General features: G+C 34.1%; 1 protein-coding gene across 5 annotated transcripts in view; it reads right to left on the reverse strand.

Moving 5' to 3' along the window:
• The window catches only part of LOC127966420 (PDZ and LIM domain protein 5-like), a 73925-nt gene that overhangs the window by 11263 nt on the left and 47947 nt on the right, over positions 1–14715 (reverse strand). For 3 of the 5 annotated variants that reach the window (XM_052567366.1, XM_052567367.1, XM_052567365.1), the window contains exons 6-8: positions 11371–11537; positions 11257–11287; positions 62–204 (exon numbers count right to left, since the gene is read on the reverse strand). In XM_052567366.1, coding sequence (XP_052423326.1) covers positions 62–204; positions 11257–11287; positions 11371–11537 — 341 coding nt within the window. Of the gene's footprint in view, positions 1–61; positions 205–11256; positions 11288–11370; positions 11538–11631; positions 11647–11762; positions 11784–12970; positions 12988–14715 lie in introns of all 5 variants that reach the window. The other 2 variants (XM_052567369.1, XM_052567368.1) reach the window with 2 other exon arrangements.

Consider the following 14715-nt stretch of genomic DNA (forward strand, 5'->3'; position numbering starts at 1 on the left):
ATAAAGCAGACTTGACTTGACAAAGAAAGCAGTCTGAGTAGTGATGAGCTGAAGGTCTGACCTGCGGCGCTGCTCGACTGGTGGCTCTCGGCTGCGGCTGGAGGGACGCCGTTGTCCTTCTGCAGGGCTCCAGCGGACGCTGTGCTCACGGTTTTGACTGAAGACGTGGCATGCGAACTGGGATGAAGCTCCTCTGTGGCCTCGCTGGAGAGAGAGATGGAGAGAAAGTGTCTTGAAGCTCTGCTAGACCACAAAACAAACACTCAAACATGCATCAGAGATCTGACCGTGTTCCTACATTCAGGGTGTGAGATTCAAATCATCTGCAATAATATTGTACTAGACGTTTTAACCATTTGCTATTCGACATTGAAGAATATGGCAAAAACCAAACAGAACACACTTACATTGCGTTATGAAGTCTTTCACTGCATTTTTCAATCTAATGAAATGCATTTAAAATGATCACAAAATTCAAGACGTGTAGGCAGGAAATGTACATATTTATAGCGTGGTTAATATTGATTTTATATAGCAGTTCAATAAACAAGAAGTTTATATTAAGAGACTTAGACACCATATTGCCTGGTTTTTTTTTTTCTTCTAATTTTCAGCAACAAAAATAATACCAAACACATCCACAGAGCTGTTGTGTGTCTTTGAGCAACATGACAGTGTTTTGTTCTTGAATTAATCAACTGTTTAAACAATTCGGTTCAATCGCAATGACTCGCTAATTAACAGTGTCTTGCTGCCACCTACTGGCGGTTTTAATATCACATCTTTTCTTTTTTTTTTTATATGATTTCAGATAAAATGAGTATTCAACGTTTTATTTTAAAAATATAAAAACATTATTTCTGCATTTGTAACAGCAGGTTAAATGCATTCATGTCCTGCATTAAATGTGTAAATGCATCTAAAAACCCTCTTCAGATGCAGCTTCTGTGTTTCCTCTGCATTTCAAACATGTTTTTTGTTAAAACTGATTTAATTTGCTTTGGCAACCGCTCAAATCGACTGATTAAATGTAAGAATCTGACTCAAAAGATGATGCACACTTTTTTTTATATATAAACAAGGCTTTATAAAAAGGTTAAAATTCTAATTTCTTGAAAAAGGTTCATTTCTATCACCATCATGCAGAATATGAAGAATCAAAAACATTAGGTCAGCTGTCCATGATAGTCCTAAAACACAGCACAATAACAAAATACAGGAGGAGATCTGACTCAAATACAGCCCCAGATGGTTTGTTAATGAATTAAACCGGTGCCAATTAAAAAAAAATAGAGCTGCTGAGATTTCCTGTGGACAACATGCCCGGGTCACACTTCTCTTTCACTTCATTTCATTTTCTTTCTCATTATATCTGTCTTCAGTTAGAAGCTGGTTAATGCTTAAATTATATTTTTATCTTATAATTTATTATTGTATTATTTTTATTGTAATATCGAATTTTTAATAGTTTTATATGGCTCAAACATAGTAGTTTTAAAATGTAAAATATTAAACATTACAATATTTATTATTATGAAATGAAATGCGTAAATGCATTTTAAATATACTAACAATATATTTTAATAATATTACTAGAGCTGAAACAACGAATCGATTTAATCGATTAAAATCGATTATTAAAATAGTTGTCAACTAATTTAGTAATCGATTCGTCGCTAAATAAATTTTATTTGCCATAAGCGGCTCATTTCGTGCATATTTCAAATCTGCGGTGACCAAAGTGTGGCAGTAATGAGCCACCGGAGGTTTTACTCAGCCAGTACAGCAGGTGAAGTAGCGAATAGCCAATAGCTGGCCTCGTTTTATGTCACGTGCTTCCCGAACAGCGTCTCTGCAGCATTCAGCGGGAAGTGGGAGTACTTTACTTTGAGCCTTCAAAATGAAGAGTAACCTGTAAACTCTGCACTACTGAACTGTTTAAGGGGCCGTTCACATATCGTGTCTTTTGCGTGCTCAAGTTAGTTATTTCCTATGTAGGCGCGCAGTATGCACTCTCATAATGGAAGCGACGCGGTCGCGACACGCACGCGGTGCGATGCGCCCGTTTTTCCAGGCGCGTCCACACCGCATCCATTTATCCTTTGCTGAAATTTCCGGGTCTTCATGGAGAGAGCACGTCATGGTTGCTTAGCAAAGGCAGACGCCTCAGGGGCGCTTCTGCCCGAGCGCTTTGGAAAGAAGGAGAAAGCGGCGCGACTAGCGTTTTCCACGCGTTTTTAGGTGCGATATGTGAACGGCCCCTAAGAATTTTATTTGTGCAGATTCTCCAGTACAAGGTTGTTTGCAAATGTTTAGTCGTAAAAGCTGATAGCATTGCTTTTTAACAGTTAACATTTAAAGCTTTACAAACATGTTATGTGATCAGTTTGTCGTTTACCAGTTCATAATTCAGACTTGCAGCTTAATTATGACTGAATGAGAGAGGTAAATGTTTGAGTATATTTAAAATGCACTTCTTTTCTAAGTATTCACTGCTCTTTTTCACACAGCAGGTTTTTTGTGTGTGTCCCAATTTTTTTTTTCTGGACAACCTTCTGATGGATTTTACTTTAAATTGTGAGTTCCATTCAGGTTTCATGCCATTGGCACTTTTTTTTCGAAGGATTGTTTACAATTTCACAGCATAAGCTATAAAGCTTTTTCCCAGTAAATAATAAAATACAATGCACTGCAATTTTATTCTGTTTTATCCTTATACTTCGTGAAAATATGTTCTCAAAGATTCCTTAAGCTTTGTTTGGGATGTTAAACTACTTTAGGAGCTCTAAGGACTGCCATGGTGAAAACAATATTTGAAATCTCCTTGTGAATTTTGCTAGAGTATGGGTCAGTGTTTTGATTGCAGAAGAGTTCGACAAAGGATTACTAACATAATAAAACAACTCCAGGTATATTTTTGATGAGGATATGACAATGCAAAATGGTTAAAATCTCTTAAAAATCTATGCTGAATGATAAAGACCCTTTATTAATAATTTACTTGGGGAAAAAATGGAAAAAACTAAAATATAAGTACATAAACCGATTAATCGATTAATCGTAAAAATAATCGACAGATTAATCGATTATCAAAATAATCGTTAGTTGCAGCCCTAAATATTACTAAACAATTATATAGAATTAAATACACACACACACACACACATATATTGTTTTATATATTTTTATTATTAAAAAATAATGTGTTTAATTGTCATCAATGCAAAATAAAATAATAATAGATATTTTAATATATGTTAACATAAGTTACATGCATATTATAAAAATTACTAAAATATTTATTATGGTAATGTAGTTTTTAGTAATTATATATATAATTTTTATTTTCACACATGTCAGTACCACTCAAGCAGCCTTATTAAAATGTTATAATAATTAATAAAATAGTAATAAACATTCAATAAAAATGTACTGTCATGTTTTCAGATATATGCGCGCGTGCGTGCGTGTTTTCTCTCAGAATACTGTGGGTTTAGCATCTGTCACTGTCAAACATGCAGCACAATAGAGCAGCAGACGCACAGAAACGCAGGAGAGACACGCCGCAGGAGGATGCTGGGATAGCAGAGGTCACACAGGGCACATATGCATTGAGCAGCTGGTAACATGCGTGAAACACAGCACTGCGACACGATCAGCAGGTGAGCATCATCTCACACACTCGCTGCAGTTCATTTTACACACGGAAAGCCACCATACAGCTCTTTAATCTTTATTAATCACCACATGGAGTCTGTTTGAAACTAAAACACACAGCCTTCTGTAAGTCCTGAAAATGAGTCTAATAAACAAATAAAAGCATTACAGAACACAGTGTTACATTCATATTCTGTAATTACATCTTACATGCTGTTTTGGTAGACGTAAAAGTGGCTGGTTGCTTTATGCATTTATCATATATTACAGTAAAATGCTAAAATAATATTAAATCTTACATATCTGTTTTCTGTGTGAATCTGTGTTAAAGTGTAATTTATTTCTGTGATGCACAGCTGTATTTTCACCATCATTCCTCCAGTCTTCAATGTCACATGATTTTATAAATATGCATATAGCATTAAAACTGAAAATTTGATTTTTTTGTTTAAATATATACGGAGTATAAAGTGTTAGAGGTTTCATCACATCACATCACTCATAGCAGCACTATTTCTAGTGATCATGGACTGAACTACATTGAAATCCAATGCAGTGCTGCCACCTACTGTCCACTAACAGAACTGCAGCAGTCTTTCACAGCCTGTGGCAAATGATGAAAGTGCATTAAAGTGAATAGATGCATTAATATATGATCAGACCTCAGGGTTCCCTCCTCCTCGCATCTTCTACATTACACAGTGCTTTGATTCAAACACATTTCATTTTCTTCAGTTTTCAGTCTGTCATTCAGTTTTGTGGGCTCCTGAGGACAAATGTGACAATAAAAAATGGATAGAAAAACTGAAACAGAGAGAGGGATATGTGGCCGGAAGGTGCAATCTCATCTTTTATTGATCTCCAATAAATAAATAGTAGAAATGTCCAGATCTTCTGTCATAGATGGGTGTCAGTGTCTAACGGCTCTATAAAGGTTTCTGTCTGTCATGTCACATAATCTCATGAAAAAATCTCATGATTCATTTCAAATGACTGAGCCGACCCGGAGTTTCATTAGTTTTCAGTGAAGTGACAGACAAACACATACAGCTCCAGCTACAATTAACAAGTATTATTATTATTATGAAATCAATAATTAAGACGTGGAGGCAGGAAATGTATATAATTAAATATGTTAATAAATAACTGCATTTATTATGATTATCACTATCATTGTTAAATTTATATATATATATATATATATATAAAATACATAAGTTGGGAATAATTGCATTTTTTGTTATTGAAATTAGTTTTTTCCTGCTCAATGAAGCTCCATTTATCAAAATACAATAAAATTGTGAAATATAATTATGATTTAAAACCGCTGTTTTCTGTGTGAATCTGTGTTAACACCAGTGTTGTGCTAGTTACTAAGAAATAGTATCTAGTTACAGTTACTAGTTACTTAATTCAGAAAGTAACTCAATTACTTTGTTGATTACTTACACTAGAAAGTAACGCATTACTGTTAAAAGTAACTTTTTAGTTACTTTTTTAAAGAACTTCTTTATGTTCCCATTACTGTGCTTTTATGTGTTATGGTCTATACAAACAAAAAGTAAAACAGAAAATAATTTTTAAACACTATTTTGATTGAGGCAGACCAGAACAAACTGAATATTGTATATCACAAGGATTTCTGAAGTAAATAACAAAACACTCTTAGAAAAAAGGGTTAATTGGGGTTCTATATATAACCATAGGGTTCGCGAACCCGATCCGAACTTCCAAACTGACTCAAATGAGTCACGCTCCGAACTCACTGATTCAATTGATTCGCGAACCCGCTCCGAACTGACTAAAATGATTCGCGAACCCACTTTGAACTCAAGAACCGACTCAAATGATTTGCGAATCACAAACTGACTAAACGGATACGCCAACCTGCTCCAAACTTCCAAACTGACTCAAATGATTCGCGATCCCGCTTTGAACTCCGAATTTACTAAAATGATTCGCGATCCCCAAACTGACTCAAATGATTCGCGATCCCGCTTTGAACTCTCGAACTGATCCAAATGATTCGCGATCCCCGAACTGACTCAAATGATTCGCGGTCCCGCTTTGAACTCTCGAACTGATCCAAATGATTCGCGATCCCCGAACTGACTCAAATGATTCGCGATCCCGCTTTGAACTCCGAATTGACTAAAATGATTCGCGATCCCCGAACTGACTCAAATGATTCGCGATCCCGCTTCGAACTCCCGAACTGACTCATATGATTCGCGATCCCGCTCTGAACACCGAACTGACTCAAATGATTCGCGATCCCCAAACTGACTCAAATGATTCGCGAACCGCTCCTAACTCCCAAACTCTCTGACCACAGCTGCTGTGCTTCAAAAGCTCTTGCAGCAGCTCAACACTGGTTTTCTCTGAGGTGGTCGGATCACATCAGATTGTGGTTAATCTTGCAGATCATGACTTATATCTACTCTTCTTCTCCCTGCAGTTTGGTAATATAAAGATTCCTCCTTTGAACTCCCACCTCTTCTGTGGGTTTTATTATTCTGGGTCTGAATTTGGGCTCCTGGGGTCTCAAAAAAGAAACATTTTCAATCTCCAAGGTGAACGTTATGACAACACCAGTGTTGTGCTAGTTACTGAGAAACAGAGGTGGGTACCCAAAAACTGTACTCAATTAAAAGTAAAAGTACTAGTCTTGAAAAGTTACTTGAGTAAGAGTAAAAGAGTATCGGATAAAACATCTACTCAGGTAGTTAGTTACTAGTTACTTTGGGTCATATATACAGAGCCTATTTTTATTTAGATATATAGATAAAATGTATGTTATGTATGTGTGTGTGTATAAATGTATATATTTCATCAGCCTCTACTGTAATTTATTATAAAACCCTGTCTGTTTACTTAAGTAACAGATATAGGTTTCATGCCATAACATTTTTAATACGACTGACTTTATATTGAATGTGAATTTAACATTGAAAGTTAAAGTGATATAAATATTGCTACTAATCTTTCATTGTTCAGAAAGTGAGCAAATAACATTTACATTATTAAAGATTATTTTCACTGACAGTCTAGAGTTCAATCACTCTCAGAAGCTCCCATTAAAATCACTGAAACTGTTAACACTGTGAAATCAATATCTTAATTATAGATTCATAAACACATCTGCACTTTGTTGTTTCTGACGAGAGAATTCACCAGAAAGAGGTATTCAGTCAGTGAGCGAGTGAAGGAAGCACCGGCATTTCAGCGATGACTCATCGGAACACCTCTGATTGGCCATTGCTTTAATAAGCTCAACAGAACCGTGTGTGATTGGTTAATGCGCAGCGCTGTAAAAACGCGTCTATCTCTGGCTCAGCGCCAGCAAGCGATCACAGATCTGAATTTAACAGCTGATGATATGACTTGCTGAACGTACTCGCACCGGTGTGATTGTATTAAAATTAATAAAATCTTAATCGGCTATTTTTTGTCTTTTGGAAGATGCATTCAACTTGACTCCCCTCTGTTATAAGCCACACACGTACAACAAACTAATGTCACAGTGGTATCGTGTACTGTAATCGAATGTAGCCCAAGTTATTACCTGTTAAACAGTAGACAGCACACGCGTTCATCTAATAAGGATCTCCATCGCAAGCAAATAATAGCCTTTGCAGATCTGCTTTCAATCCAGTGCAGTTCCATAGCCCCGTTTTCAACGCTGCTGATGTTAAACGTTATAACTCTGAGTGAACCGCTTCTGACGCTCAGCGCGTGCGGCAGGGAACTGAACGAGTCATTCAAACTGATTCATGAACCGATTCACTCGTTTGCCGACTGGTTTGATCAAGCCTTTGAACAGAATTGACTCAAAAGAATGAATCATTCGCGAATGGGCATCGCTCATTGTCCAGAGAAAAGTAGATGGTGCATTTGGAATAAACTGAATAATTTGTAACATTTATTGCATTAAGATAAAGTAACGAGAGGAGCATCGCCCAGAGTAACGAAGTAAAAGTACAGATTTTACTCATGCAAGAGTAAAAGTACCCATCTTTAAATATACTCCGAAAAATATTTGTTACCCCAAAAGATTACTCAAGTAAATGTAACTCGTTACTACCCACCTCTGCTAAGAAATATGCATTACTGTTAAAAGTAACTTTTTAAAGAACTTTCTTTAATGTTACAAACACAAAGTAAAACAGAAAGTAATTTTTAAACACTATTTTGATTGAGGCAGACCAGAACAAACTGAATATTGTATATCACAAGGATTTCTGAAATAAATAAGAAAACACCTGAATAATATATTCAGAATCAAAAACTAAAGTGGCTTCTGCATCATAAAAGCTGTTGTGTTGAGCTCTTAAAAATGTTCCTTTCACAGCTTAAGTATGAAAACTATCAACAATGGACAACATAACACAGAACATTTAGAAATAAATAAATGAAAGCAATCTGAATTATTCAGAATCAATTTCGAGAAACATGCATACTGTATATATATATATATAGTGCGTCTTCGTGTTTACGGACAATGCAGCATATGGTAACGGTAACGGAGTTAATTTATTTAAAAAGTAATGCGTTACAGTATTAGTTACTGTCAAAAGGAACTGTGTTACTAATAACCCGTTACTGCCCAACACTGATTAAAGTGTAATGTATTTCTGTGATGCTCCGCTGTATTTTCAGCATCATTCCTCCAGTCTTCAGTGTCACATGATCTTCAGAAATCAGAATAATATGATGATTTACAGAATCAGAATTATGTTCCTCTTTGAGTCTGCTCCTATCACTAAACATAAAAAACGAAATCATTTCTGTGCCATTTCAACAGTCAGAGTTCAGGAATAGAAGAAAACAGAGGAAAGAAGGGACGCATCAGATGCAGAAATATGAAAGAAAAGCTTTATTGGAAGATTGAGAGAGAAACACTGCAGCATCAGAGGCGTGAGATGATCAGAGAAAGGTTTATATGTGAAGAAACACAGAGCATCATACATCCTTCAGCCAAAACCCTGAGGACTCTCACACACACCACTGATCTATAATAGAGAACTGGACAGCTCATGTGTTCCTCCCTAATATTATCTGTCAGGCATCTGTTCTTCCTCTTGACCCCTGAGATCAGTCAAATCTGCCTCCTGCAGCTCCTGTAGATCCAGGGTTGCCAAATCCACACTCTTTCCACTGAATTGGGCTGCTTTTGAAACGTTGTGTTGGGCTGATTTTCTCCCGTGGGTTAAAGGTTTGAAATATTGCATGAATTGCATTTGACTGAAACGCTTGCATTGAAACATTTTATATTCCACCTGTGATAAAACTGTGCAAGATGCTCCGTTCTGTAAAGGACGGCACGGTAAGAAGCCTTTTAGCCGTATGTATGATCAATCTGCACACGGGAGACAGTAAAATACATATTTTAGGTATGGAAATTAGATATTCTGAGTTTTGATATGTGACCCTGGAGCACAAAACCAGTCATAAGGGTCAAATTGTCAAAATTGAGATGTATGCATCATCTGAAGCTGAATAAATGATCTCTCCAGTGATGTGTGGTTTGTGAGGAGAAGACAATATCTGTCTGAGATAAAACTATTAGAAAATCTGGAATCTGAGGGAGACAAAAACATCTAAATATTGAGAAAATCATCTTTAAAGTTGTTCAAATGAAGTTCTCAGCAATGCATATTACTAATCAAACATTAAGTTTTTATATATTTACGGTAAGAGATTTACTAAATATTTTCATGGAACATGATCTTTACTTAATATCCTCATGATTTTTGGCATAAAAGAAAAAAAGTGAGTAAAAAAGAAAAATCGATAGTTTTGACCCGTGCAATGTATTTTTATTACAATGTTATTCTTTCTCCAAAAGCAAGTCATGTAGACCCGCTCATCTCTCTATAGTCTGCAGTTTACAACACAGTGAGCAATCCAGTGTCTATACAGACCAGTGGTACACACACACACACACACACACACACACACACACACACACACACACACGCACACACACACACACGCGCGCTTGCTCTCGGGTCACATGACCCTGCCGCTGTGATTGACAGGTGTGGGCGGGTCTACTACACGTTTAGCACGCGGGCAGAGACCCCATGATGCCAGTCTCTCAGCTTGTTGTACTGAGGCCGGACCACCTCTGGGTCCACTCGGGTCACCCTGACGGTCGAGACAGACGGGAAATACACCCGTTAGCAGAAAGCAGACAGCAGGAGGACAGTAATAAACCTAGCACTTCAAAACTCTAGAAACAGATCGATCACTATCAGCTGATCCACTACAAGAGTCAGGATCATTCTGCCGTTACACTGAACTGGGAATTAAACATGTCCATATTATACATCTCCTTATATAATACCTAACATACATAGTGTGTGTTCACTTTTATTTCATCCGATTGGTAAACAAGTAAAATAACAACATATAAACATTTATAATTATTTTAAATGACAAACATTATATGTCAAATATAATTTTTCATCAATTTCAGCCATATATTTATATTTTATATTTATATTTTTTATAGAAAAGCACTTTTGTGTATATATATATATATATAGCGGTCAAAAGTTTGGGTCAGTTTGATTGGTAATGGTTTTTAAAGAAGTCTCTTCTGCTGCATTTATTTGATACAAAAATACAGAAAAAAAACAGTAATCTTGCAAAATGTTATTAGAATATAAAATAATGGTTTCTATTTTAATATCCTTAAAAATATAATTTATTTCAAATCATTTTAATATGCTGATTTATTATTAGAGTTATCAGGATTCTTTGATACTTAAAAAGTACAGCATTTATTCAAAATATAAACCTTTTCTAACAATATAAATCTTTGATGTAACTTCTTAATTTAACACATCCTTGCTGAATAAAAGTTTACATTTTTATAAAAAAAAAAAAAATAATAATAATAAAATAAATAAGTGTACTTACCCCAAACTTTTGAACTCTAGTGTATATTGTTTGAAAATATTTCTATTTTAAATAAACGCTCTTCTTTTTTAACGGTTTAAACATTAAAGTATCCTGAATAAAGTATCTCAGGTTACAAAAACATAAAAAAACAGTTTCAACACTGATAATAAATCAGCATATTAAAATGATTTCTGAAGATCATGTGACCCTTAATACTGGAGTAATGATGATGGAAATTCAGCTTTTCATCACAGAAATTAATTATATTTTTAAGGATATTAAAATAGAAACCATTATTTTATATTCTAATAACATTTTGCAAGATTACGTTTTTTTTCTGTATTTTAGATCAAATCAATGCAGCCTTGATGAGCAGAAGAGACTTCTTTAAAAAAATCTCACGGTTCCCAAACTTTTGAGCGCTAGTGTGTGTGTGTGTGTGTGTCTCTAATATATATATATATATATACACGCACGCACACACACACACATATATATATATATAGTATGTAACACAAATAATTAATCTAAATATTATAATTTTTCATATAATTTTTGTAACCAATTTATATCAATTAAAGTTGTAGAACACTGTTACTTTAGACCATGTAACCAGCCCTGATTACCCACAATCCCCTTTGATTTCAATGATTGGCACATGATTGTGAAGGATCCGACAGCAGAACTTACTTCTTCCCCGGCCGGTTCTCCTGAGCTGGTTCTAGAGGAGAGACACGAGAAACACTTTCAGCTCGAGCGGTGTGTGAACGGCACACAGCAGGAGTGTGAGGGAAGAGTGTGTACCGTTCTCTGTGCCCGTGATCTGTGCCAGGATGCGGAAGGAGCGGGACTGAGACGTGCCAGAGCGAGGATGCCAGTCCTCCGTGTCCTCGATCACACGCTTCTTACTGGCATCACTGACAGCAGAGACGTGATTCCCCTCGGGGTCCGGCACGGGCTGACGAGCGCTCCTGACACACACACACACACACACACACACACACATCATCACCATGAAACACCACTGCACCACCGCAAACATCACACACACAATCAGCCGTTTACCTGGGAGGAGTCTTTCTACAGGTAGGAAATGAGAACAGAGAGTTTAGGACAACGAGAGAAAAAAAGACACATTAAAAGATATTGAGATGATACTCTTTCAGATTCTATTATTTCACATCGTTTCTACTTACTTCAGAATACTCTGAGGTCCACTATGGAAATACAAAGGTCAAGAAAATATTAATTATATTTATTTATTAGATATATTTATTATTTTTATTATTATTAATACATTATTATTATTATTATTAGTGCAAATTAATAAAGTCAAGTGAGATTCTGCATGCAAATGTAATTATAAATGTTTTCTATAATTGCCAAATATATCTTAATATTTCTACTTTTAAAAATTTATCTTTTGAACTGATTCAAAAGATATTTTATTAATTGTAACGAGAGGAAATGTCTTTGTCACAGCAGCAATACTGTGCTGATATTCACATTAAAAATTTAAATAAAATTATTTTGATCTTATATTATATATTCTATTATATTTAATGTTATATTTTAGTATCAAAATAATATTATAGTTTTTATTATTTCGATTTAAAATGTATATAATTTTTATTAATTTTTTATTTTAGTTAACTTTAATACTTTATTAATATGTCTATATAATTTTTTTAATTAGTATATTTTTATTTTTATTTTAGTAGATCCAGTTTGAATACTTCATTGCTGAACAGCTGAAATTAGTTTTTATTTCATTGTTATATTAAGACACATTTGTACTTTATTTTAGTATATCAAGTTTTACTAAATGAAAGAGAAATGTTCCCTTGTTAACTAGCTGAACTAAAATAAGTAAAAAAATAAAAATGTAGTTACATTTTATTTCAGTTCATGTTCATCTTTTTTTAAAGTAATGAAAACATGTTTTATATGGCTGTGGTTAACAATAACAACTCTAAAAAGTGGCAGCAAATTTTGATTTGATTTAATTATTTGATTTAATTATTAATTTGATTTAATTATTATTATCTATGTATTTTTTTAACAGATCATGCTTTTTTAAATCATTATAATTAAAAATTGTAATCTGAATGAGCTAAAACTGCTGAGTGCTGAGAGTTTTGGTTCGGTCATGTCCTCCATCACCACTAGATGGCTCCACTGTCTCATGAGTGTAACTAGTTGACCTGCACTGCTCCTGATCAACTGTTCTCTAACAATACATGCAAAGATTAATGTCACTGCTATTAATACTCTGACTGCCAGGAATAAACACAGACACGCTGACTGACAGCAGCACATGCTGACATGATCAGAGCCTGTGACACAATGGAAAGAGACGATGTTAGTGATGAGGACAGAACACTACAGCATCTGGGACACTAACTTTGTGATGGGCTCCTCCTGTAGAGACACACAGAGAGAGAGAGAGAGAGAGAGTGAGAGAGAGACATCTGAAGCGCTTCTGATCCCCATCAGACCTCATGCAGAAACTCACACACACATGCACTTCTGACAGAAACACAAACATGCTAACACCAGTGCTAATGATACACCCACCCCCCTCTGAAACTGTAGAAAACAGATGATCTGACTTGAGAGAAGCAAAATGGTCAAATATAAGCATTTTCAGAAAATATATCTAGGATGAATTGCTTTGTTGAATTGCTTATTTATAAAGACACTTTAGATAAAATCATGTGCTAAAAAACCCCCCACAATTTTAAGCCACTTGAAATAAAATCACCTAATAATTGAGTGCACATATAATTTAAAAAAATGTTAATTGTATATATTTTAAGTCACGTTAAAATCAACATTTTAATGACTGATATATATATATAATAATGTATTATAATATATATAATACAATAAAAACAATAAAATTACATATATTTTAAGTGACTTTGCATGAAATAATCTGCTAAATAAATGCAATACAATAAAAATATATATAAAAAAACTTTTAAATGAATAAAAATAAAATAAAAATATCATATCTATTTTTGGCACTGAAAAAAAGCATCTGCTAAATAAATAAATAAAAATAAAATAAAATCTACAAAAAAATTACATACATTTTTAAGTAACTTTGGATAAAATAATCTACTAAATAATAAAAATATGAAAAATCTATTTTTGAGTCACGTCAGATAAAATCTATAAAATATTAGATCTATTTTTAAGTCTATCTGAATTATAGTATCTACTAAATTAAGTGTAAAAAAAGGTCAGGAATGGTTAAGTCATTTTAAATAAAAACATCTGATAACTAAACTAAAATAACTAAATCAAGATTTTATAAAAAAAATAGTCAATACACATCTAAAATAAATCTTATTAACTTAACTTATTTAATTTTGCTTCAAAACTAAATTAATCTTATTTTAAGTGTTTAAAACTATACTGGAAAATTAGAAATAAATATACAGCAAATAATAAATTATCTATATATAAAAAATTATAAAAATTATATCTATATATAAAATGTTTGAGTAATTTCAGGCTTCACACACAAATGCTATGACTTCATCAATGCAAACACACACACACACACACACACACACACACACACACACACACACACACACACACACACCGATCACATCTCGTCTCCAGCTTTCATGTGTGTTTTCGGATCCATCTCTTTCCCTCATCAGTGAGTTAATGGTGTTAATTTGTGTGAGAACACGAGTCAAACTCACTCCGGCTGCGTCTGCGAGACACTAATTGTTTGAGTTTGTAAACGCAGCTGGAAACTCTCGCAGGGAAGTTAACAAACATTCCTGCTGAAGCTGACAGCTTTACATCGTTAATGAGAAGAAACACAGACGTCACGTCTACATTCACTCACTACACTCACTACACACAACAGCAACTTAAAGACTCACTGTTAAAATAAAAACACATCAAAATAAAACACTTAACTACTAAAGTGCATTAAAAAAAATTAAAATGAATTTATTATAATAAATTGAAACTAAAAATAAATGTAAATAAAATCATACAAATGAAAATAAATACATTTTAAAATAGAAAAAATAACAATAAAACATTTACTATTAATTTGATTGCAAAAAGAAACATTAAAATAATTTTTATAATAAAAGTAATTGATTAATAAGATATTAA

The sequence above is a fragment of the Carassius gibelio genome, chromosome B10 (assembly GCF_023724105.1).
Source record: "Carassius gibelio isolate Cgi1373 ecotype wild population from Czech Republic chromosome B10, carGib1.2-hapl.c, whole genome shotgun sequence".
Classification (NCBI taxonomy): Eukaryota; Metazoa; Chordata; class Actinopteri; order Cypriniformes; family Cyprinidae; genus Carassius; species Carassius gibelio.